The sequence below is a fragment of the Tympanuchus pallidicinctus genome, unplaced genomic scaffold, assembly GCF_026119805.1.
Source record: "Tympanuchus pallidicinctus isolate F22 unplaced genomic scaffold, pur_lepc_1.0 scaffold22, whole genome shotgun sequence".
Classification (NCBI taxonomy): Eukaryota; Metazoa; Chordata; class Aves; order Galliformes; family Phasianidae; genus Tympanuchus; species Tympanuchus pallidicinctus.
In genome coordinates, this window is record NW_026294739.1 from 8,159,249 (window position 1) to 8,184,290 (window position 25,042).

At 41.1% G+C, this 25,042-nt stretch overlaps 2 protein-coding genes across 4 annotated transcripts in view; one reads left to right on the plus strand and one right to left on the minus strand.

The window, feature by feature from the left end:
* NYAP2 (neuronal tyrosine-phosphorylated phosphoinositide-3-kinase adaptor 2) overlaps positions 1-23,000 on the plus strand; it is a 152,740-nt gene extending 129,740 nt beyond the window's left edge. For all 3 annotated transcript variants that reach the window (XM_052686408.1, XM_052686409.1, XM_052686410.1), the window contains one exon: positions 19,053-23,000. In XM_052686408.1, the coding sequence (XP_052542368.1) occupies positions 19,053-19,280 (228 nt within the window). In that variant the 3' untranslated portion in view covers positions 19,281-23,000. The remainder of the gene's footprint in view (positions 1-19,052) is intronic.
* SERPINE2 (serpin family E member 2) overlaps positions 1-25,042 on the minus strand; it is a 606,689-nt gene that overhangs the window by 519,890 nt on the left and 61,757 nt on the right. The gene's annotated exons all lie outside the window — the stretch shown is intronic.

The following is a 25,042-nucleotide window of genomic DNA, read 5'->3' on the forward strand; positions in this document are numbered from 1 at the left end:
TTAGTCCATTCCGAGTCTGACAGATTGTGGCATACAGGGTATTTGTTTTCTTGTGCTGTGGCCATTGATTGTATCGACACCGGTTTCCTTAACTACATCATAATCAGCAGTTAGTCTTTCTGAAAGAAGAGGATGCTCTCTGTTATTCACCTCTGTGCTGAGATGGACACAGCTGACCTCACAGGGATGCAAGATTGAGGAATACATCTGGGAAAGGGCAGCTTACTGGATTGATCATTTATTTCAAATCTTCAAGGATCCCAAACTAATGTTTTTCCAAAACATTTAACTTATTTGAGCTTTTACATGATGATTTGTGTAAGTAGTGAGAATGCTTGGTAATTCAAGACAGGTCTGAATTGAGAAAATCTGAATTTGAATTCCAGTCAAATACTGGCCAATTGTGTAACTGTTGACATTTAACTCCTCTATGCCTTAAATTCATGTTTGTTTATTGGTGTAGGAGTTGTGAGGATTAACTAGCTAATATTTATGGAACATACTTATGGCACGTGGATGGTAAGTGCTACATTACTTATAAATAAAAAGAAAGGACTTATAAGCAGAGATAAGTTGTTTGGCTGTTCTCTATTGGAGAACATTTAGAAATCTGTAGCGCAGCAGTCACCAGCAGTGACAGATGAGCAGAGGCAGACAGGAAGCACGCTGTTCTATATTATGTCTGGTAAATGGCAAGGGTGTTTTGAAAGATGGCTGCAGGAAGTAACCATGGATTAAGTAAAAAAATCACTCAATTTAAACTGAAGGATAAACAAAAGTTTATCTCGGAACTGAAGTTGTGTAAGAGCAAAGTGTAAGAAATTAAGGAAGTAGAAAAGGAAGACAACTGGAGAGTATAAAAATGAAATATGGCAGTAGCATAGAATATTTTTTTAGCTACAGAAATGGCAAATAGTTATATATGCTAAATACGTATCTTGATATAAATATGTATCCTGAATAGGGGAATGTAAGTAGTAGAGAAGTGTTCTACATATCACAGAATGTGAAGATATGGGGAATAGGAAGATGTTCTAGAAAGTAAAGAAAGTTACATCTTGATCTTAGATATCAAGAAGTGTGTGGATAAAACTAGAAACAGTGCAAGTACATTTGAGTTTGGTCTTTATACTGAAGTACAAACAAGTACAAGTCTTTTGTTTCTACACAAGGAAACAGAGGACAGTAGAAGTTAAACATTAAGTGAGGTTTCTGAGGTAGAAATTATATACAGTCTCAGGATGCCTTAGTAAATAAATGATCTCCCTTACTGCTGGCAACCTCTGAGCCTAAGACATTTGTATCAGACATGCTGAGATGTTTCACCCTGCAATGGCAAATGCTCAGGCATGTCAGAGCACCAGCAGTGAAAAAAAATGGTTCACGTGTGCAAAGTAAGCAGGATTTGGAGGAATAGATACATCTGCAATACAGTGATGTTTCACTGCCCCCTATCATTCTCTGTATCTTCATCTCAGGGTAAGGAAAGATTACATGACATGGATGGGCTCAAAATTCCCTGTTACATGCAGAATATATGTGTATCGAGCATGCTCATTACAAAAGAGGGAAATGTTTCAAGCAATATACACTGTGGAAGTCCCTCTGCTGGATAGCAAAGCATCGCAAATCTATATTCTTAATGTACATAAAAACATCACTAGGTTACTTCTAGGCTTAATTCCATTTTAAGGAAAAGGAACCAATGTAACTGTCCCTAGACTTCTTTGCTGCAAAGTGAAATTTATTTTCATTAAGATGTAGACAGCAGTTGGAAAGTCGTATGTATTACACTGCATATGAGCGCAATAGTACATGTTAAAACAACACATCCTGAAGGAATTATACGTATGTTTATGAGATCCGCAACCTGAGAGAAAATACAGCCTCTGATAACGAGACTCCTGGTAGTTAGACGGCGGTATTTCAGCTTTTCTGCTGAAGCACAGCCTCTTTTCAGCTGTTCCCACAAAGCTCTGTACTTATCTGCAAACGTGCCGCCTCCCCTCACGCTGCCCCGCAGTTCCCTGCTTTTCAGTGGGGAGGCAGCACTCTAGTTCCTCTCCTGCTGTCTCCTTGTGGCATGCTGTCCCCACCTCCAGAAGGCTAGGATGCCTGCAAGGCCTGGTGCCTTCCTGTGGGGAGGCCTGGGCACTGATACCTATCTCCAATTTTGGCAAGGAAATAAGATTTAAACTTAAAAGCGATGATGAAAGTTAAATCCAGACACCATCCTGAGATTAGAAGGAATAAGTCAGCAGAAGGAGTAGAAATACACGGAGCGCTGTGCATTAAGGAGTCTTGACTTGTGTTGAAGAAAACGCTAGAAAATGTATCAAAATCAGCACTGAGCTGTTAGTGGCCTTTCCCTGCTGAGTGTGGCTGGTATCTGCCTGCAGCAGCAGGTTTCTCCTCTTCAGGGAGACGCACTGCTGCTTTTTTACATTGCTGTGGCTTGTATCTGTCTGTTTATTATTCAGACAGGTTACGCCGCCGGTACATGACAGCGCCGGCACCTTGGGCCTGGATCCGTATGCGGCCTGCCCGCGGGGCTCCGCTCTCCTCGATCGCGGCACGCTGCGGCCCAGCGAGGCGCAGTGCGGCCCTGCCCGGACGGCCCGGAGCGGCCTAGCGAGGCCCGGGCCCTGCCCAGCACGGCCTGGCGCGGCGCTGGGCGAGCTCGTGGCTCCGCCTGGCGGCCCCCGTCAGCGTCTCCCCCCGGCGGTGCGCGGCCGCTCGGCCCGCGTTGCTGGCAGTGCGGGGCCGCCTGCGCCGCTTGGGGGAACGTTCTTGAGGACGCGTTCCTAGAACAACGCTCTGCAGAATAAATGCAGCACGAGCTCGTTGAAAGAAATTAATAAAACTTCGGAGAAATAATTTAGAGTTGAGTCTTGACAGTTATGAAGTGTTTCCAAGAAGCTCAGTGTTTGTCTCACGCCTCAGTGCGTAAATAATGCTGTTCTGGGTCAACTGAGTATCACAAACCCAGTTCTTAATGTCTCTGGCCTTAGTTGTGTATACAGAGCGTATTATAGTCATTGCGTGCTTCGTAAGCATTGTGTTCACCCTTTAATGAATGAATACAAGAAGGCTGAATTGTTGCTATTACTGCTGTAATTATTTTTGAAGGCACCTAGACAAAAAACTTCCCCAATGACTTGGCATTATCATGCTTTAGTTGGCAAATTGTGTCTGAAAGCACATGGGCTCTCAATTACGCCGAGCACAAACAATACATCTGTGCTCTTCCATTATTCTCAGCTTAAAGTTGCAATTTTCCCAGCACCACTGTACAGGAGTTCAAAGCAATCAGCAAATACTCGCGCTTGTCAGCCTCTTAGCAGGGCCAGGTGCCTGACTGGCCCATTGAACAGGTTCTGCTGCTGAAAAATGAGCATCTACAAATGACAATCCATGCTTTTCCCTGTCCAATCAATGCAGAGTTTGGTTTTGCTTTTTTGTTTTGTTTTGTTTTGCTTTGCTTTGTTTTTTTACCTTCCAGTCTGTGAAAAATACAGAAGTGCTGGTAGATGGAGAACTCTGCAGACCTTCATCCTGAATACCAGCAAAATGGCAAACAGAAGGGAAAAAGTGCATTAGTAAGAGAATAAGTACCTGCTAATGGCATAAATAAGTGCCACTGCTCAGTACTGTAAAACCTTGCTGGATGCAGTCCTTGAAAGATCACCATCTGAAACCAGCACAAAACCCAAATGATTCTGCTCTTATGGTTTTAATAGTGCAGGGGTTTTACAATGAAAGAACCAGTCTCTGTCACACCTGTTCCCTGGGCCATAGGGAAATTAAGGACCTCCCTGGGCTGCTGGCTGCAGGTGAGACGTAATACCAAATTCCTATTCAAAATAAGTATCAAGCTACAGTGTTTGTCGCCACTCTGGTATGGCTCTTCTGTCGCTCTTTTTTTCATCTCATTTTCAAAATTTTTGACACTATACCATGCATTTTGGATGTAGCAAAATACTTAGAGCAATTCATGGAATGATGATAATCATTTTCTTCTCCCAGTGTTTAAATCCCAAATATCCCCCTTCGAACAGTGCGGTGTCTGAGATCTGTCTGTGCTCCTGGAGCCAGGATCATGGTTGTTCATTTTTGCTACTTGATGTTTTTCTTCATTCAAACTGTGTCTGCAGTGTGGGAGCAGTCCGTTAGCCTCCCTGTAATCGGAAGACCCATGGGTTTTTGGTCTGCACTTTTTATACGCTGTTTATTGCTTTGGGTGGTAGCTTATGAAACTATTTACTTAAGGAACTAAATTACTCTTTCTGTTTAACCATCATTTTTAATAAGGCTTGGGACAGTCACTAGATCCAAAACCTGCCTCGTGTTCGCCATTAGGATTTACCACAATCACATCTAAGAATCATAAATAATATCCGTAATAAGTTTGTCTAAGTACCATAAATAAAGTCCCTGTGTGTATAGACAATGTGTAGAACAAATCCTTTCCTTACCCCAGGGATCTGTAAGCCCAGTTTAACAGGTGAGAGAGTAAACAGCTGTAGACTGTGAAATTTAAAAAAAAAAAAAAAAGAAAGGAATAAAATTCACTGTATCTTTGACAGAGATTTATTCCGTTTTATAAGCCACTAACATAATGAAATGTATTTGAATGTCTTATACCAGAAAACAAGGTAAATTTAGTTAGAGAAAGTTTACTCATGGAGAAGTTGTCAGGGTCTGTGTAGAAGAAATCAAATACAGACGCAGAGTTTTGTGATGGCAGTTTTCAACTGCTTGGGAGGGAAAAGACATTAAGTCCCACCTGGGTAGATTGGCAGGTGTGGGAGAACCCAAAGCAGGGAGCAGAGAAACCCCTGGCACAGCCCCTCGCTGGTGGGACGTGAAGCGTCCCTGCTTCTCTCTTGAGATAATGGATTTGACCAGAGTTTGGCCTGAGCGAATGTGAAAATCCGAGTCGTGCCGAACCACGGGACTCTGCCTGCTGAGGACCGCAGGGACTTGGGATTTCTGAGCTTCTGTTGGCGCTTTCACGAAGCGCAGCAGAGCCCCGTGCCCACCAGAGGGAGCGCGTGGATTACTTTAAGCCATCTTTTCCTTTCCCTTCAAGGACAAATATTGTGTGCACACGAAAGCAAAATTCTGCTGTCATCAGTCCAGCTAAATACACTGACAACATGTTGGATGAGAGCAGCAACAAGAATGTTAATGTTGTAGGGATGGCTCCACATCGCGTTATGGTGTGTTGCAGCCCGAATCTGGTCTTACATAATCAGTGCATGGGTCCAAAGCAGATTGTTTCTAAATATAAAACTGAAAACAGAGAGCTCTTATTAAAAATAAAATAAAATAAAGAAAAAAAAAGAAAGGAAGAAAAGAAAATGAAAATGCAAACCTTGGAGGGGATGGAATTGCCGCATCCATCATCCTTCACCTCCCAGGCACACCTGACTGATTGGCACAAGAAGCCAACGTATCAAAGCCGCCTTCTGTTGGCAGACAGCCCTGCTGCTGCTGTCCCAAAGTGTTTTTCTGGGCGTTTGGCTGGTGTGATCATGCAGCAGAAGCAGGTCGCTGCATTTCTGAGTCCTGTTCTGCCAAGCACTGATTGAAGAGCATGGGAAAGAGCGTGCTGTGCAGCCCAGGCATGCGCTGCAGCCACAGCAGGCCCTGAGCAGGATTTGGTGGCTCCATGTTACCCCCAGCTTGGGGCAGCTGCAGAGCCTGTGGAACTGCTGGGGGCTGCACTGCACACAGGTCTGTGGCTGCATAGCAGCAGCACTTCTCTGAGGTGCCTGCTGGTTTTGCAAAGGCACCACTGGTCACAGCCATTTGGGACATGCAGTTTTAGGATAGGACACAAAGGAGACTTGTTGAGGGAAGCAGGTCAGCTTTAGCAAGTATGCTGCTGCAGAAAGAAGGTGCTGGACACAGGAGCAGAGTGAGCAGTTCTTGCAATCAATAGCACCAGCCCTATGTTTTGTCTGCATACCTTTCCTCACCCCTCAAGCTCCAGCATGGACAAGGAGATTGGGAGGCAGAATGTTGCATTCCGTTATATCTCATCTTATAGTGATCTCTTGTGCTTAGATAGGTTTTATAAGCTTGCCAGCAGAATAGAGAAAGAGGTTTGTTCCCTCGCATAAGAAGATGAAACTTTTCAAATACAATAATACTTGGAGAAGGAATGAAATGCAGCGCTTATGGGAGTGTTCACTTTCATATTGTTTTTTTGCTATCTTTATCTGGGCGTTTTTCAGATCTGAGAATTTACCTTTTCAAAGAGCAGCCTTGAAAGGATTTAACCTACGTGTTGAGTTGGAACAGTGTGTTTCAGTATTTCAAAAAAGTGTCTTAGCTCAACAGGGAGATGTGTGGGAAGGATGCAGCAGCCTAAGAAGCACAATGCATGTGGCTATTCCCTGGAAGTGACTGACACGCACAGCCCCTGGAAGCTGCTGAGATGTTCAGAACATCATCAGGAAGTCAAGGAAACATGCAGGTCAAACCCCATTGTACATCCTAGATTGTGAGGGAAAGTAAGGAGATTCTCGGCGTACTTAAAGGCAAAGCAGACCGTAGGCACAAGCAATGCTTTTATCAGCAAAAAGGAAAGAAAGTAGCAAGGAGATGAGAAGAAAGGAAGCAGTGAAGGGCAGCAACCTTGGGGCTTGCTCTTTTAGGACTTTTGGCTGCGTGCCTCTAGATCCCTGCAAAGAGGGCTCAGACATGGGGACACAGCCCTTTCAGCCAGTCCTTCTTTTTGAGGGTCAGAGTTGTGCATGAGGGTGAAGAAATTAATGTGATTTTCCTCAGAAATTTAGAACTAATATTCCCTATAAAAGACTTAGACTGTCCATGAAATGGAGAGATTAAAAGCCTTAGAAGTTTAAATGTTTAATTGAACAAATGTTACTAAACTATACCTCTTGCAGCTTATGAAACAGAATCAGTGAGATCACTGTTCTATTCTGCCTGCAACAAGAAACTGAAAACTTACTGGAAGTTCTTCATCTCCAGCTCCTACAGCATTGTACATGGTTCTACTGAAAATAATTAAAAACTTACTGTAGCATTAAATATATAATGTAGCTATGTGGAATTATTTCAGTCTAAGCATCTGTAAGTTGCCTATAAAGGATTTCATTTGGTAGCAAGCCTTCCTCTTTTTTCTTTAAGGCATTTCTCATAAATTTGTTTATTCTCTTCTAAAATTTCTAAATTCACTTCAAAGCTTGTTCTGAGATTTTCGTGTGCAAACAATTAGCTTAGTCACACTAAGAGGGATACAGTACCAGAACAACAACAATTGCAAAGTTTATTTCAAATGCTGTTGCAACCACTATTAAAGACATTGTGCCTTGGTTTAAAAAAAAAAAAAATTAAAAAACAAAAACAGAAGCATGCAATTTCCTTTTTTTTCCCTTTTCTGTGTGTATTTATGTTTAACTCAGGGGAAGAATTTTATAATATTCTTAAAGGAAAAGTAGAAATAAAAATGGCATGGATTCATGAAAGCATGGGTTTATATATAGGCATTCTCTGTAAATGAACCAACTATTCTGTAACTATTCTGTACTCTAGGTAGAACAACCTTATCTGTCTGCTCGTGCACATTTCAGTTACCTCCATGCACTTCCACTTGTCTTACCTTTTTTGTATATGAACAGAATGTATTGTACCATGTTTTCTGTTCGAATTGTGTGTGCCTGATGCATAAAACAACGCAGATCAGCAAGGTTCCCCCTCCATCTGCACTGCCACAAACCATCCAAGCTTTGTTCTCATGGTTGTTGCCATTTCACCTGAATCTTTTGATGTCTGTATAGCCTTATACAGTATATTGCACTTACTGTACCTGTATAGTATCTCGTCTGTATACTGTATGCACATAAATATGTATATTCACTCATGTATGTATGTATAGTATGTTTATATACCTATGTATATGTATGTGTGTTTGTTCATAATCTTTCACTAGAACTGTGTGGCTATTCATGTACATCCTGTGTGTGCCAACTATGGACAAGTATGAATGCCAGCACCCACTTTTGATAACTTACTTTTATTCTCATTTTGTCTCGTTAAACAATGAAAATAAAAATGTCATGTATTTTAAATGAGATCCTTAAAAGATTATTATTTTTACTAATGTAAAGTTTTCAGCTTTTCAGTAAAAAAAAAGTAATAATAATGTATATATATATATATATGTATGTATATTTTTAACAGAACCAAAATTGCAAAGATACTTGTATTTTTCATGGCAGCTTTTTATGGTTGAAAATTATTGGGTAACAGTCCACACTCTGTAGGCTTGATTCATGCTGGCCAGGTGTCCCATGGTTTAGAAATGCTCTTACCCAGTCAGGCTCTCATGCAGCAAATCCCAGTCTGTACTCAAGGAGGACTTGCACATACAAGTGCTGGATAGAGAAGGGCCTTACTCAGCCTGTAAGTTGTCTCCAGTGCAGGTGAGCTCTAGGAGCAATTTCAATACCGTACTTAATGAATCAATTTTATAGCAGCATTTTGGAAACAGTTTGTCAGCTATGATTTCAAACTGCCTCTTATGCTTTGCAGTCTATAGTAACATACAATGCCAATTGATTAGGCATTTATTGAAACAGCTAACGATCACTTACTGGCCCTTTACTTAATCACCACACATCTGAATACAGGCGAGGTTAACTTGCCTTAACTTCCCTTGCCCAGAAGGGCATTGACATCCCTTTAAATCAAGGGGACGATTGATACGTATTTTCCAGTTGAGCGTGTATTTGTTCTTCACTGCATTGGAGCTTCCGTAACAGTCGTATGTGTTTCTGTCTGAGGCCTGGGAGTGATAAATTCACTTCCTTTAACTTTAATCCTATCATCGTGTTGTCTTGTCCAGCCAGACCAGTCTCCATGCACAGTGCATTACTGCAGCAGAGTGGCAGCAGCTACTCAGAAAAAAAATCTTAGAAGAAAGATCTTTATGCAGGAAATAGTAAGGAATTTCCAGTGTGACAGAGTCACTGTTATGAAAAACCTTCACCCCAAACAAAATTGCGTCACAGAAAATCCTTTCCATTTTTTTCTATTCAGTTACAAGGTTAAATTCTGACCTCGCTCACGTCAAGAGCAAACTCCCATTTCACTCATAAACTACAACTGGAATGTCCAAGGAATGCTTTTTCTCAACAAAAAATAATACGGGGAAAGGATACATTCCATTAGGCAAGCTTTGTGTACATGGTCCAGCAGGCCAATCTTAAGCCTTTTCGAGACAATGGTAATTAATGGTCTCTCGGGTCGTGTTGGCCCATCTCTTTTTTGCAGTCTGGAAAAGCACAATGAGTGTCTGGGGTTCATAATAACTATTGTATAATTTACATCTGGGTCGCAACAGAAAAGAGTAAAAATGAGAAAGGACAATGGCAATACTATTTTAAAAAATAATAATAATAAATGATGGCTCTTGCTTGATTTCTGAACCAAACTTTAAAGCACAAACCAGAGCAAACAGCAGGTTTTTGCTGGTTGGCGATTTGTTCACTTATGTTACAAGGGATACATGTGTGTAGCTTAACATGGATTAGAATGTTTGGTGTATAACCTATTGTCTTAAGCCATTCCTTACAAGATGGGTGTTTAAATTTCCTGGGGAGAGCTGGAATTCAACCCAAGCTACTGCCATCAGCTGAAGCCACTTCTGCCTGATGGTTCACGGGTTCACACAAATGAAGCTCTGGTTCAGCATGCTGCTATTAGAGGTTTACTCTGTTGCAGTCTTCTCAGTGAATTAATGCTAAACCAGTGTCACGCTGTATCAGCAAATGTCATCCAGCTGGAGATTGCCTTTTAAACAGAAAAGCAAAAGTAACATATGGCAACCACTGCACCTAGTGAATCCCGGTTTCCAAAATCTTCGTGTGCCAGTCTAAGTTTCTCGCTTGCATTTTAGCTCTGTCAGTAAATCTAGACTAAATTAGATTTGGGTGCTATATTATTTAGCAGCTTCTCATATATATGAAATTGTATGATGTTACTCCGAGGCTAGAGGAGATGTAGTACTGCATACCAGGAAAGGCTCTCACATTTGGATTCTTTAGAAGCTGTCAGTACAGTTTCTAAGTCCAGGATCTGTTCATTAATTATATGTCAAGCTGGGGTTAGTGTGCTTAGATCACTGAATGCTAAACAAGTAGATCTGAAGGGAGCAGCACTTTCAGAGCTGAGGCATTCTCCCCTAATACATTATTTTGGTGTTTTTTTTGTTTGTTTGGTTTTTTTTAAATATATTTTAAATGATTCTTATGACCATTTTCTCGAAAATACTAGAAAAATACAAAGACTTAGTGGCTTAGCTGAAAAATCAGTGGTGAAGTTCTTAACTGTCACGGCAATAAAGATTAGTTGAATCTTCAGTTCAAATGCTGGCATCAGGAGGAAGAGTACTGAAGCTCATGCATTTATTTCTGGCTTGCGTAAAATGATGTGCAATAAAGTGGGGAAACTAATCGATTTTGTGGTTTCTCCATGTTACATTTTTGTATCTTTAGACCAGGCCACTGAGTCCACTTTCTCTTAGTTCTTCAAGCGTTGGGATTGTTTCCACTCATTTTTTTTATTCCTAGTTCAATTTTTCTGTCTGTCTTGGTCACTAATGGATGACAAGAAACAATGACCTAGAGTTTGTATTCTGCTGCTTTCAGCTCCCTTCTGCACAAGAGCTTTGCAATCTGCAAGGGTTGGATCTTGAAGAGATAAGGATCCTGCCCACCAGCTACTCTCCTTGCTCCATGCCACATCTTAACTCAAAGCAGGAGGTGCTGGAGACACTAATTGCAGGTGTTCTGTACTGTGGACATGCTTGGTCATAGGTTGCGCTGCCTACAGTAGTCATCGAGGTCACCGCTTCAAACCGTCCTGCTATTTCAGGACTGGTAGATGAGCAGTTAAGGCACACATGTTGGAGTAGCAACTCTCAGCAAGAGGAAGAGCTGGGGAGACAGGGTTAGCAACCTGTTAATGAAGTCTGGGAGTTTGAAGTGTTACATTGTGGTGCAGTTAGCTCAAGGTCTTTGTACCACTGAACTCTCACAAAGACTGGGTTTTCTGTCCTTTGTGCCTCCTGTGATTGACATAATACAATATTGAATTTTGCCTTTCTATTTTGCAGTGAACGAGAGGATGTGTCATGGTGGGTAGCTTGAGTTCTACACGTATTGCTTAGCAGAGGCTTTGATTTGTCATAAGTAATCTCAATAGAAATGCACTTTGTGATGATCCACTGTGTAAATGAGATGCATGAGACTACTTTACACAATACCAGTATGAGTTGCTTTACAGCCTCTTACTTTAAACATACCAGCATTTATAGGATGTGTTACCTAATAGCAAATCAAGCAGTACATTTCAGACGGTTGTTTTGCATAAAAAAAAGTTAGCTTAGAAGAGAAAGATAGAGGTTTACAAATATGTTGCTAATGCAGGGTCAGGGAGATCTGTAGTGAGACTGCCAGCATGAAAACAAGCTGCAGGATGGGAATTTATCCTTTAACGTTTTCTTTATTTATAGCCTCAGCAATAATCTGAGGGTAACCAGAAAACTTGAGGCATAGGAGTGTGTGCAATGCTGATTCTGTACAAAGTAGCTGTGGTATTTAGTAATTGGAAGCAATGAATCATGAAACAGGAGGTCTGGAGTCAGAGGTGCTGATGGTTTATTAACTATTTGCTGGTTTAATTTTTAGGTAAGTGTTAATTGTTCATAATCTTGAATCTTTGGGAATTCTCGGAATTCCAAAGATTCTTGTTAACTGCTTTTAAGTAGTGGATTAGTCAGACCACAGAGCACAATGTAACAAGTCTTTTAGCAAGTCCTGTATTTAGAAAAGGTGCCCAGATTTCTCTTACAATATTGCACCGTATAATTACAAGAGCAGTATGATAGTGGTAGAACAGTTGTTATAGGGAGTCTTGTTTTGTTTTGTCTTTCTACAGTGGTGTCACTTGTTTGAAAACATATTCTCAGAAGTTTGGAAATACAGAATTATGGAGATCAAAACAGTAAACTCAGCAAGTCCAAATATTAAAATGTGATGCGTACGCTGTTTTTGAAGTTGAAATATCAGGAGTCAGTGAAGTCCTTTAAATATGCAGTGAAAGATATTTTGTTCAAACCGTTGTGCGAATGGAATTAAAAATATTATCACCTGGATTTTAAAACCGAGATGCCAGCAACTGTATGATAACACCTACATTATTTCTGCCACAGCAGAAATGACAGGTTGACTGGCAAATGTTCACTTCCAGATCTGTGCCAGTAACATTAGAGATGTTTCTATACAAACAGAAAATTGGCTTTTAGTGGCTTGCACTGAATTAGAAATATAAAGGGAAAAATTCTTGAGAAAGCTGGAAATGCATGTTTTCTTCCACTTCTGGTCTGTTATATGAGTCAATCAGAAATGTACTGCTAGCAAAGTTTATAAAAACGTACGCTTAGTACAGGCCATCAGTGCGTACTTCTATGCTTTTTTTGGTTAATATTCCTCCCAGTTCAAGGAAAAAAATGAAGATTTCCTTGTGTGTCCTAAGAAGAAGAATTTGTGCAGGAAGCAAGAGAGCGGTGCGCGTGGCGCGTAGCACTGGGTGCCTGAGCTTGCGGTGCGGCTGCGGGAATGCAGGGGGCTCACTGCGCTGCGGCTGCGGGCTGGGAGGACACCGTTAGGAAACACCTTGGATGCTTCCGGAGGCAAATTTGCAATTGTGTGCAATTGTGTGCTCAGCTGTCTCTGGGAGCGTTACCATGCACTGACTGCATGGCGAGTGTCTGCTTTCACAGCTCACCCTGCACATGCTATGTGTTCCTGAATGTGCTGTTACTTTTAATCACCTCTGCATTAATAACCAATTGTTGTTTTGAATTTAGCGATGATGGGAGAGCTGGGTAGCAGTACAGAGCTGTTAGAATGACTGCCTGGGCTGAATCAAACCGTACCTTCTTTTATGTCAGTACTGTTCCAGAGCAATGGTGGCAGATACAGCCTGTAGCTTTACGCTCACTTCCCAGCTTTTACAGCCACTGGAGGTAACAACGTTTAATTGCAGTGCAGTGTTTGTAGCTAACAACAACAGAAACCTTGTCATTTTCCAACTGCTTTTCAGAAGGCTTTTAAAAACATTTGGGGGGGGGAAGGAGGGTGGGGTGTTACTGTTTGTTTGAACAAAGTGTAGTCAAGTTCTTTGACCCGTGGAGTTGGTGGGCAGACTCCTGCTGGCTTCGGATGAGAAAAGATCTCGGTGCCCAGAGCCTTTGAAATCTGATTCCTGCTGAACTCTTACATTGGACAACTCCCATTTTGTGAAGGCATGCTAAAGGATCTCCGCGTCAAGCTAAGACTGTCAGAGAACGCATCATAAGCTAACTCTTGCTACTTAGCTTAGCCCACTGCCACCTGCAGCCATGGCATACGGCTGCCTCCTAGGAGCCACCCTCTGGAGTGGAAACACCTTGGAGACACCTCCCAGCCAGCTGGCTGGGACCCGTGTGCATGAGAGAAGGCACCATCGAGTGTTTCAGTGGGAAAGAGAGTTTGGAAGCTCCTGTTTGAGCACAGGCAAGAGGAAGGAGGGAGGCAGTGTCTTTTCCTCCCAGAGGATGGTAAGTGGCTTTCAGAAAGCCTTTTTGTTTTACTTGTAGCCTGCCCAAACAATCCAGCATGCTTGGCTCTACTGAGTGATAGGTAGCACTGCTCACAGCTTGCACTGTTCATGGGTCGCTTTGTTTGCAGATGCAGGAGGCATTGCTACTAATCTCCAAACATCGATGCCGTTTTTATTTCATTATAGTTTGAGTTGGTTTAAGATCACGTTGTTACAGCCTCACGTCAGCTGTTGGGCTTTCATTTTATTTATGATATGCTGTTGTCATGAAGAAAAGAGTGTTTGTACAATATCCACGATCACACATGTGAGGTGTGGTGCTCCTCATCCTTTGTGTAAATGAAGTCAGCCCCTCTGCCTGTCCTATAGCAGAGTGAGGACACCGATAAGAACGAGAAGAGAGCAGCATCTTCCTCAGCCCCATGGCATGTACAATGTCAGCAAAGTGGGAACCTATGGTACTAGGAACAAAAATTACGGAAGCCCCACTAAATCATCTATTCAGGGTCTATCTTACTGCTTCTGATTTAAGTTCCAAAGAGACAGCAGCATTAAAAAAAGGCAAACCAAGAATTTGACAGCCAAGATGTCACACAGAAAGCATGGGTTGTGGCATTGTCTAAGCCCTTATGCAGTGATCCCTACTTTTTTTTTTTTTTTTTTTTTTTTTTTTGTCATTAGAAGTTCATATATCTTAAAAGAAAATACTCAGAGAAATTCCAGAATATAAAATACTGGGTGGTTAATCCAAATATTAGAAAAGTTTGCTCAAAAATTGATGAAAATGGACAACGCTTTTGAACTTTATGGCCAGTATATTCTTCTTCCCCATGGGATTTTTAGCAGCACCTATTTTTCCTTATGGAACTATATTGCACCTTTCAATGGAACATTTTCTGAAATGCCTTTCAGGGCTGTGAATTGGCATGGATTTATCCAACCCACACTTCACCGTTATGGCCTGGCTTCAGAGATTATTCACTGTATTTTCAGTCTGGCTCCCACATTTTTCTTTTCACAGCTCTCGTATTTTTCATTTGGAAAGGCTGTGCAATATAGGATTGTTTGTATATATCATAAAGATTTTGCTTTATTCTTCTTCAGTAGCATGCATGTGTCTGACAGCTCACAAAGACCTGCTTGTTGGTATTTTGTGTCCTGTTGATGAAAATCTGGTTGCTGAAGGGCCAGGACGTCCTGTCTGGCATTTTAAATGGTCACCAACAAAAAGATGGAAGACATTTACATTGTTACTGCAGCTAAGAGGTTTGGAAAGTCACATCTATCAGTAGCTGCTTAATAATGTTTTCTTCTCTTTCTTTCTGTTCAGAACAAATCTGTTGCGCTTTGCTGGGAGCTGGGAAAGAGCTATGTTAATTTACATTTGTGTTTCTTCCTTTAAATATCCCTACTTTGAGTGCTTTTGTGGAGGAGCCATGCAGCACCCAAGACCAGGCAGAGCCCGTACCAGAGCAACAGAAATGGGAATACTCTGCAGGAGTGTGTTTCCCAAACCCTGGGTTTTCTTCGGGATTATGAACATTTCTCAGTAAATTTGGATATGGTAGAGAGCTATGGAGTGTGCTGACCTCTGGTTGACGACCTGTTCTCTGAGAGCAATTCAACTGTAGATGTTCTGCCTATCAAACCTCTGCCACAAGACTCCTGGAGGCACCTACACACAAAAATACACCGATCCCACTTTGTAAGGGAGGGAATTTGTTCAGCTAATTTGTCTCAGACGTTCATAAAGTACTGAAACACTCACCAGCCTTTTGGGCTCTGCTGTTCACTCAGATTTTCTTAGACAAAACATTTTGCACAATATTTTGAGAATGTTAAAGTTGCCAGAATTATTTTTTTTTCTTAGTTGAAAGGTGGTTTTATAATGTGACTTCTTGTTCTGAGACGCTGCCAGAGTAAAATCTGAGGGTATTCAGCAATCATCATAAGGTTCATTGCTAATATTTTGAGAATAAAAATATTAGAAATAGGGCAGATAGGAAAAGTAAGGTGACAAAATGTTGATCTCTACTAAGCTGATGAATAAAACCGTGTAGAATAACTCGGTTTTGCATAGTGGAAGAGATTTTTAGCTTTTTTTTGGTGGATGTTCAATTTTGGGACTTCGGGAGCCTTCAGGAACAGGGCAGCCATATAGCTGTGTAGTATCAGGAATGCTCTACTTCTTTATAGTAACTTGTAACTGTTATTTTTTTGTGTCCTTTGCATTGAGTATATCCCTTTGTAGAGATGATTGTAGCAACTCGGTGCACAGGTGAGGCCAGAAAGAAGGAAGAGTATGAGAAGAATTAGTTCTGGTCCCAAGTGAGAGCTCCATTGGTTCAGAAGCCACAGAAAGGATTTAAAGGTTTAAGTCTCTGTGCTAAACATTGGTTTGAAACACCTCAGCAGCCCTGCAGAAGCCATTGCAGGTTACTGCTGGGATTAAACAGCTCAGCTGAGTGCTGTGCTGGCCTGGGAGCCCCACTGCCCCTGGTCTGTGTAGGACTCACTGAAAACGGAGGTCATGCAGTTGGAGATTTTGTGTTAGCAATAATTATTGTCATTATTCTCTCTTAGGTCCCTCTTGCACTTGCTCAAAGCTATATTTTAATATGCAGATATTAATGCTAGAATAGGGCAAAATACCAAAAAAAGCCATGAACATTCGATCTCCCTCTTAAACTTTTTTCCCCTTATCCCTTAAACACAGCAGCAGCCTATGTGCTCACTCAGTCCATTTTGGCAAATGATTTTCCATGTCTCCTTTCTGCACTTCATGCCACACACACATTTTCTGAGTGTAGTGATGGGAGAGGAACGTGCTCTGCGGGAAGGTGCTGTGTGAAAAGAACAGCCTTTATATAGTGTTTAAACTAAATAGATATGGTGTTTAAACCATCACAAGTAGTGTTAAAAATCCTGTGTCCTGGAAAGGGGAAATGCTTGAATTCTTTGTGGTAAAGGACTCTCTGGCTGCTTCACAACATGGTGGACAGAATAAAAAGGGGTTCTGGAGCTGTCTACACTTAAGTTTATTTTAGGGGCTGTTTTGCAGGGGGTGGCAGAGTGTCTGTGTAACTGATACATTCTGCAGCACCTTCTCTATCTTTGTGAAGTTGCAATTGGTATTTTGGAGTTTAGCACGTCAAAATTGCGCTTCAGTGCCCTTAAATCCCACGGAGTGGATTAGCTACCAGAAGACGCCATGCTGGCTGCAGCACCACGTGGTGTGATGGTGAGGATGTGGGTGTTGTGGCCAAGGCACACTCCCTTGGATGTGCTGCAGGCAGTGTCGATGCGTAGCCGCAGGGCTTGGTGCCAGTGCGGGCTGTTTGCTCGTGGGACGGTCATAAAAAGGAGAGGGCTCCACATGCTTGTAAGGGGACACCAGCACTCAATCACTGCTGCCTCCAAGTTCAATCCAGAAGTTGGTGTGGTGCCGTGTGTTGTCATTGTGCTGCTTAATGAGTTGTGTGCAGACTGCGCTGTCATGTCCTGACCCACGTAGGAGAACCCAGCCAAAATGAAGACACTGCTGTGTAAGTAGTAACGCGTCCCTGATGGATAGCGTGGCAGGAAAACTGCCTCTGTTAGAGCCTCATCCACAGCCCGTGGAGTCACTGGGGGTGGGAGGAGTGAGTACCACCATTGGGATGGGTTGGGGACCAGGCCAAAGAGACAGCCAAAGGGAGAAGGTCCTGCTTTGGGACAGGGGACCTGTTTCATACCTGCACTATGTTATGAGGAAAAACTGAGCATTGGATTAGAAAGAGAGGCATAGTAGGCTTCCTGAAGATGTTTAGTTCAACTGTAAGGAGGGTGTAAGGAGGTAACTACAGGTACGTTACCCATGTAACTGCAAATTCATTAGAACGTTCAAGAGCAAAACATATGTTGTGATCTACTCAAAGAACTATTTAATAGATATAACACAAGCTAAGCATATTTTTGTTTCAGTATAAAGCAAGAACATTTTATCTAAAATTCTTTTATCCTGTATCAGCCATTGAAAACCATTTGTTACACCAGTTTGTGAAAAAAATGACTTTTCTGTACTTTGTTATTTTTTTATTTGCATTCTTTATTACTTTTTTTGTTAGGTTTTCTCATATTTATTCCTTTACTTTTAGTTCCTGCTAGATTCAGAACATTTTCCATTTATCCAGAGAAGCTAAATGCGCTTTAAGCAGACAGCAACTACAGAGGTCAATGGCAGTTTCTTTGCTGTCTTTAGGAAGACCAGTCCCCAGTGCAAGGAGCTCAGTGCATGCCCACATTTAGCATTTTGATATTTGTGAATGAAATGCAGATGCGTTATTGAATACTACTAATAAAAACACATTTCCTTCATGAATCATAAAATGCTGCCAAAGTATTAGTGCACATGTGCATTTGCATGACAAGATCAGAAATGTACTTGGACAGTCCCTGCAAGTGCATGGCATGCATTTACTTAAAAATTTATCCCCAGTGGGGAAAACAGATTTTGAGAGGCTGTAAGAAATCACTTCAGATTTGCAGATTATGTGCTCTGAGGAAGATCTCTGGTTTGCAGGAATGCAGTGTGTGATCCAAGTATGATAAGCCCTTTCAGGAGAGTTTAGTATTTGGGATTTCAGTTACAGAAGCATTTGAAGACACACACGTTTTCTTGACACGTGAGCACCATGCTCAACTCAAATGAAGCCACTTTCTCAGGCTTTGGCGGGGCTGTGACATACACTTACAACTAAACATATGCTAACCTCCTTTTTTGGATCAGGATCCTGTTTTGAAATATTCTACATGTGTGAAGACATGGAGTTTCTAATCAGTTGAAGGCTTCTAGATAATGAAATATCATCACAGAGAAGGATGGGATAATCCATATAATTCTCATGGAGCTCATTAAATCACTTTGAAAAAACAACTGAACACAGAGTTATATTTAGCTTGATTCTCAGAAGTGTTAGTAGCATGCTTTTAATGTGACAGATTGGGTATGGAAAGCAATATAAAACATGGGCTTCAGCGTATAGAATTTTTTATTTCTTCAGCTTAAGGACATTCTTAAAATCCATGTGCATTTTTGAGATCTTTTCCATCATTTAAGATTCAACTAGTGCTGGTTTGCCAAAAACATTCATCTTTATTAGCTTTCAGTGCTCTGTGCTCACAAGAAGTTAAAAAGGGGACCATTTATGAGCCCTGTTTTTCTTTACAGTAGTAGCAAGAAGTGAAGACTGATTTTGCTTCTTTTGTTGGCATAGATATTTTTTGTTCTGAGACAAATGGGAGTATTTTAAGAGTGATGTTAAAAGAACATCTTTCTTTCAAAGAAACGACATCTTCAATCTATAGCTAAATAGTTATTTGTATACTTTCTTTCTTCTTTTTCCTTTCTTCCTCTCTTTTTCTCCCCCTAACAGGTGACATGTATGCAGTGGTTGCAAGGGGACCATACAATGCTGGATATGATTGAGAAAAAACGTTGCCTCTGCAAAGAAATAAAAGCTCGACAGAAATCAGAGAAAGGACTCTGCAAACAGGACAGCATGCCTATCTTGCCGAGTTGGAAAAAGAACACCGGGACCAAGAAATATAGCCCTCCTCCTTATTCCAAACAACAAACTGTTTTCTGGGACACTGCAATCTGAGAGGTGTGTGGAGGATGCTCTCTCCACCGCATTGCACCATGCACAGGTAGCCAGCTTTCTTAATGAGGCAAAGGCTCTAACTAAGACTTACCTGCAGGTGGTGAACTTCCTCGGAAAAAAACGCACCTGTACAGTGCTCACCTGTCAATCAAAAGAGAGTTCTAAATTTCCAACTGGATTAAGGCATATATATTTATGCAGGATTTTTTTGGATCCAGAAGATAATAGAATGTAAATATTTTGCCAATATATTGAAAACGCCCAAACTAATAACACTGCTGAAATATATATATATATATTCAAAAATTTATGAAGAATTTTACTATATAATGTTACTGTTATATGGTTTTATTAACTATTTTCTATGTGGTATTCTAATGTTCCCTCACAACCCCCACCACCATTTTATTTCTCTTACCTGCCTAGATTTGGCCTCTGTACAAAAGCATGTGGTTGTACATTATATTTAACGGGACAGTGTACAAAACAACTCGGTGCTAGGGCTGTAGAAGTTACCTAGAGTTGTGCTTGTTAGATGTCCTTAGCTTTTTTGGAGGGAGGGCTGGACAAGGGAGAGAGTTTTGGTGTAAAACAGCAGAACTGCGGGCCATGCAAATGGGAATGCTCAGTGTGGATGCCCAAGTTTACAACACAAATTTCTCTGCATCAGTTTTCTCACCAGTTTAACTGCATAGATTGCCCTTGCTTTTATCCTCATCGGTTAATCTCCATCTATAGCTACTTGCCAACAAGGGAAGCTAAATTTTCTGAAGAACAAAACAGAAACTCCTCCCCATGACATCCAGCTGGCTAGTGGAGACCAAGGTTCACTGTGACTGAGCGATGTACAGCCCGTGGCGAGGAGCCCGCTCGTTAGCAGGTTACAGCCGTGGCATTGCAGCCATGGCTCCTGTCTGCATTTGTCTTTGGTCCAGAAAAGAAGGGTGAAAAACCTGTTTACATGTTTATTAGTTTTAAATCCAGCAGCATGTCCTGTGTCAGATTACTGTGTGTTACCTATGGAGGTTGGCATTCAGCCCCCCTGATGGCTGGTACAGAAATCTCCCTCGATGTCACGTGGGTTAGAAGCAGAGGCCATGTAACATGTTCTCCCACATCTGCCGTGTCATCTTCCTGGCTGCCCCTGTAATTGGCTTAGAGTCCTGTATGATATTACACGCATTTTGACAGAATATTATGTCATGACCAAAGAATTACGACCTCCTGGTTTTAACGGGAGAAAGAAATGGTTTAAGCTGATAATGAGGGTGAAATCCATGTGGTGAAATATCTTCCAGAAGAAGTCGTTGAGAACGAGGGAAGCTTGTACTGCTGTGGAGTGGGAAAAAAAATTATGGCATATATTTTGTATATTTAAATTTCTATGTGTCTGAAATTTGGTAGCACAAAATTTCTCTTTAAAACAATCATTTTAGTATTATATTCTGTGAGAAGAAAAGTTGTGTTGTTTAAAACTTCTTGTTATATCGGCTTTTCTTTGAAATTCTATTGACAGCATTGCCACAGCTGTAATTGCTGATCAAAAAACCAAAAATAACAAATTTTAGAAGGTTTTTGTAATCTATATTGCTAAAGTTTAAGTTTGAGTAATGCTTTATCAGTAGCAGTTTCTTTTCAGCCTCTGAAATAAAGTTTTTAAATATTTTATAACTAACTAATGTATATTTTGATGTCCAAACTGAGATTTCTGTAAAAGATAAAGTGTGTGTTTATATGTGTGTATGTATATTAGCATTATTGTGTATGTGTATATGCATATGTATACACACATATATATGTATATATGCATGTATCTCTCTATATACTCATAGATGTGTGCATTAAATAGTTGTATGTTAAGGATATACCGTGACAGGAATGGGTAAGCAATTGAAATGCAGATTTAAAGACCCCCTCACAGCCCAAATGACAGAAGAAGTGAAAAACTCCAGAGGCTGTGAAGGAATCTTTGAATACATGCGACATCCGCTACACCAACTGTACATTCTGCTTATTCTCTTTTTTTTTAAAGAAAGAAAATGGCAGAAGAAAAACTCCAGAGATCTCGTAAAGTTCCAGAATCTGCTGGAAAGAAGACGACTTGTTGGTTGTGAGAAATCTGTTGAGATAACGGGTTCATTGTTCAGAAAGCATTTGTTCTTTGTCTTCCTTGTTAGGTGGCAAGAGAAGAAATTCTCATAACCATGCCTGAAATACTCAGCTCAGCTCTTTCCCCATCTGCACCAAACCTGTGGTGACAAAACAAAACCACCGTCTGGCTGTGCTGTGACACCCACGACGTGCTGGCTGTGCAGTCCCAAGCTGTGGGTGAGCTGGGTGCTGCACTGTCAGACCCTTTGGAGGACAGCAAACATGGAAGAAAGCAGTTCTGCCGTGTTCAGTAGCGTTTGTTCATTCCGTGTCCTTTCCACATCAAGGCGTAATAGGAATAACGATCAGGGAATTGAAGCATTCTTGTCACAGACTTGCTTGTACATTCAGCCTGCCATAGAAGCCACCCCTTGTTTTGCTTTTATTGCTCAACACTATTTATGTTGTCCTTAAAAAACTGCCGTGTGCTTCCAGACCTCCATTGTATCCCATGGAAACAATGGCATTTTGTTTTAAAGTGCAACACTACGTGAAAAAGTAAAATAGAACTTAGCACTTACCTTCCAAGCACTTTAGAAATGTGGACTGAACCTCACGCTCGTGAGAATCATTATAAGGAGGAGGGAGTGAGGCTCAGGTTGACGAGTTTCCCAAGGTCACGGACTCAGCCAGGGCACCACAGACGTGTCCTGGTGTCCTGTGATGGCTGGCCCACCCCATCACTCACGTCGCAGAGCGTCGTGCTGCCTGCTGCGCAACATCAGGACGCTGTTCAGATGTTCTCCACATTCCCTATTGTCTCAGCAGTTTCTGTGTCACAGGGTGAATGACAGTGCTTAGCTACGCGCAGTCATTGAAGCTGTAGTCTGTATAAATATGCAATCTGTATATACATACAGATCACATATATACACACACTTATGAAGACTGTATATATGAAGTTGTTTGGTATGCACTTACTTTGCTTTAAACTCCTGAAGTTAAACATTATTGTGTAGCAATTTGTGTAAAGTGCACTGTGATTTCCAGAAAGCACAGTAAAGTCACAGGTCTTGTTATTCTTGCACTAAAAATGTGTTTACGTATATTAGCCAATGTATGTCTACTTTATTGCTCCTTTCGACAAAGCAAATGGTATACAATGGTATGGGTTCTTTTTGGTTTGGGTTGTTTATTTATTTTTAAGTGGACAATGGCACTATGTTTTTAAATGACAGGGTTTTTAAATGAAATGAAATCATTCTGTGTTCATTCCAGTGTAACACATTTACCGATATCTTAAAACTGAATGTCATGTTGCATTTTTTTTCATATTTCATTAGAAATTGTCAGGTATGTGCCTGAGATTGTGTAGGAGTAAGGAGTAGCTAGAGGCTAACTGTAATAATATATTACTAGCCGTTTCTATATACACAGTATAAATACATATTAATTTTCTTTTCATTTTTGTACTTGATTTTTTTAGGTAAGATGTAATTAAATGTAACTTTGATACTTCTGAAGTAATAAGATGTTGTTTGAAGATCAATTCTGCTTTCTTTAGTGCATTGACAATATTTTACAATAATTTAGTGCTTATTTATTTGTGCTCCAGTGTAATTATAATAAAAAGCAATAGTTTAAAATATTTGGCTGTTCATTTTCATTTGACGGTTTCAGTGTAAAGCTGGATTGTTTGCTAGGAATTAGCCAGAGTTTGCTTGGAAGAAAAGTCAAGTCACAGGTGTATATTTACAGCATTCCCTGGACACGTCTGTAATCGCATCGAATGTTGGAGGAAGTGAACAAATTGCTTTAATAGGTTAAAATTTGCAAGTCGTGCCTAGTTGCATCTAATGCCATGACTGCCATCCTCAACTAAATCCTCAGGATAAAATTTCTCTGTAGAAGAGCAAAGTGTTTGTTTTTTTAAGCACCTTTTAGAGTTTGGCAATGAAAATGGTCACATCAAAGACCCCTCTTCAAAGATCTGCCCATGAGCAGAACATACACTGATGGAAGAGGGACCCATCTGCCATCCAAAAAGCTCTTAAAAAATCTGTTCAAAAAGTCAGTGTAATTTTATGTTTCCAGCCAGAATCTTTACTTCCATCGCGAATGTGAAACCTACCAGCAGATGTCCTACCAGCAGAATTCCACAGGGCAGCAGGGCACGGCAGAGCTGTGGGATAAGGAGAGCACCTGTAGAACCCCACAAACGATGCCGATCTTCTGTGTGACTGTTTTCATTACTTTGTGTCTTTTGTTATCGCTGAAGTTTTGCAGCATGGATTCTCCGTCTGAGAATCTTGTGTCCTAGTTTTTAAGATGTGATTCTGTAATGTAAAGTTTCCAAGACGAAGTAAGCAGCGATCTTAAAAAGAACACAGGAAAAAAAAACAAACCAGTAATATTTCTGCTATAGCACTGAGACCAAACGTATTTCTGTGCTTGGAAAAATCTTCTTTCAGTATGCCAAATAGATACTGTCCATGTTTGCATGGATCTGTATGTAAAACTGATCCAGTGGAAATCTTTTGGTTGCTCTTTGCAGGCACTGATTCCAAGTCAGATTGCAGATGACTGAAAAAATGCTTTCTAAAAGTGTCCGTCCAGAAGCCATGTGCTTTCCCAAGGCACAGCCTCTCTCCTCAGCATCAGCCTTGCTGCTAAGCTAAGCCTTGCTGCCAGCTTCTGCTCCTCATCCTCTCCCAGCCCCTGCCACCAACAGGTATTCAGAGTGACCCATCCTTCAAAGCAACCCCCAGCCTTTTGTCCCAGGCTCATTATTTTGTAGATACATCCTATAGGGGTGACTAGAAATGAATGGAACAACATTTTGCAGGGAATTTTTTTCCTAAAGACCTCCAGATTTAAAAGAGGAAAAGAGAATGTCTGTCAGTTGAAGAGACAAACTGTGGTCTGTTCTGTTCAGTGAGACATTTCACGATATTTAGCCTCTTAGTTCCTGTCTAAAGACTTTCCAGCATGACTCCCTACACCCACTCCCTCCACGTCATGCATGACCATTGCTGGAGACAGCAGCACCTGAAGGAATGAAAGGGAAGAATTGACAAATGCAGCAGGAAGCACAAATTGTGGGAAAATCAGATTTTTTTTTTCCATTTTAGAATATGTTTTGGCTTTCCTTGCCACTGCAGAGAGCTTTCTATGTGCTATTGTGTCTTAAACAGAAGAGGTTTGAATTAAAAGGAGACAAGACCATAAAAAGCAATGGTTGAGTTTTACACTTGCATTTGCTCTAAGTTTATTTGAAAGTTGAAAGGTGCCTGCAGTGCTATATCTTGGGTATCTGCTCCTTTTGCATTTTAAAACCCGTCACAATAACACTGGCAGGAGTTACTGCTGTTTCCCTGCCTCAGTCATTCAGAGTGACCTTAGCTGGTGCCAGAGTGGCTGCAAAGCAATGAAAGCAGGCAGGGGCTGTCTTAGCAGGGAACCAGTAACCTGCCCTGAGCACAGCTGAGAAGCTGAGCAGCCATCAGAAGAGCAATGGGCCAACATCGTTCAGATCTATGGCCAGAACTGACAGAGCTGGCAGGGAAACTGCAGGAAACTAAATAAAATTTACAAAAACTAAAGACAACTGAAAAACACTGCTCAAAGGCAAGACTGAACACATTTGGCATTTATTTTCTAAACCTGCCAAC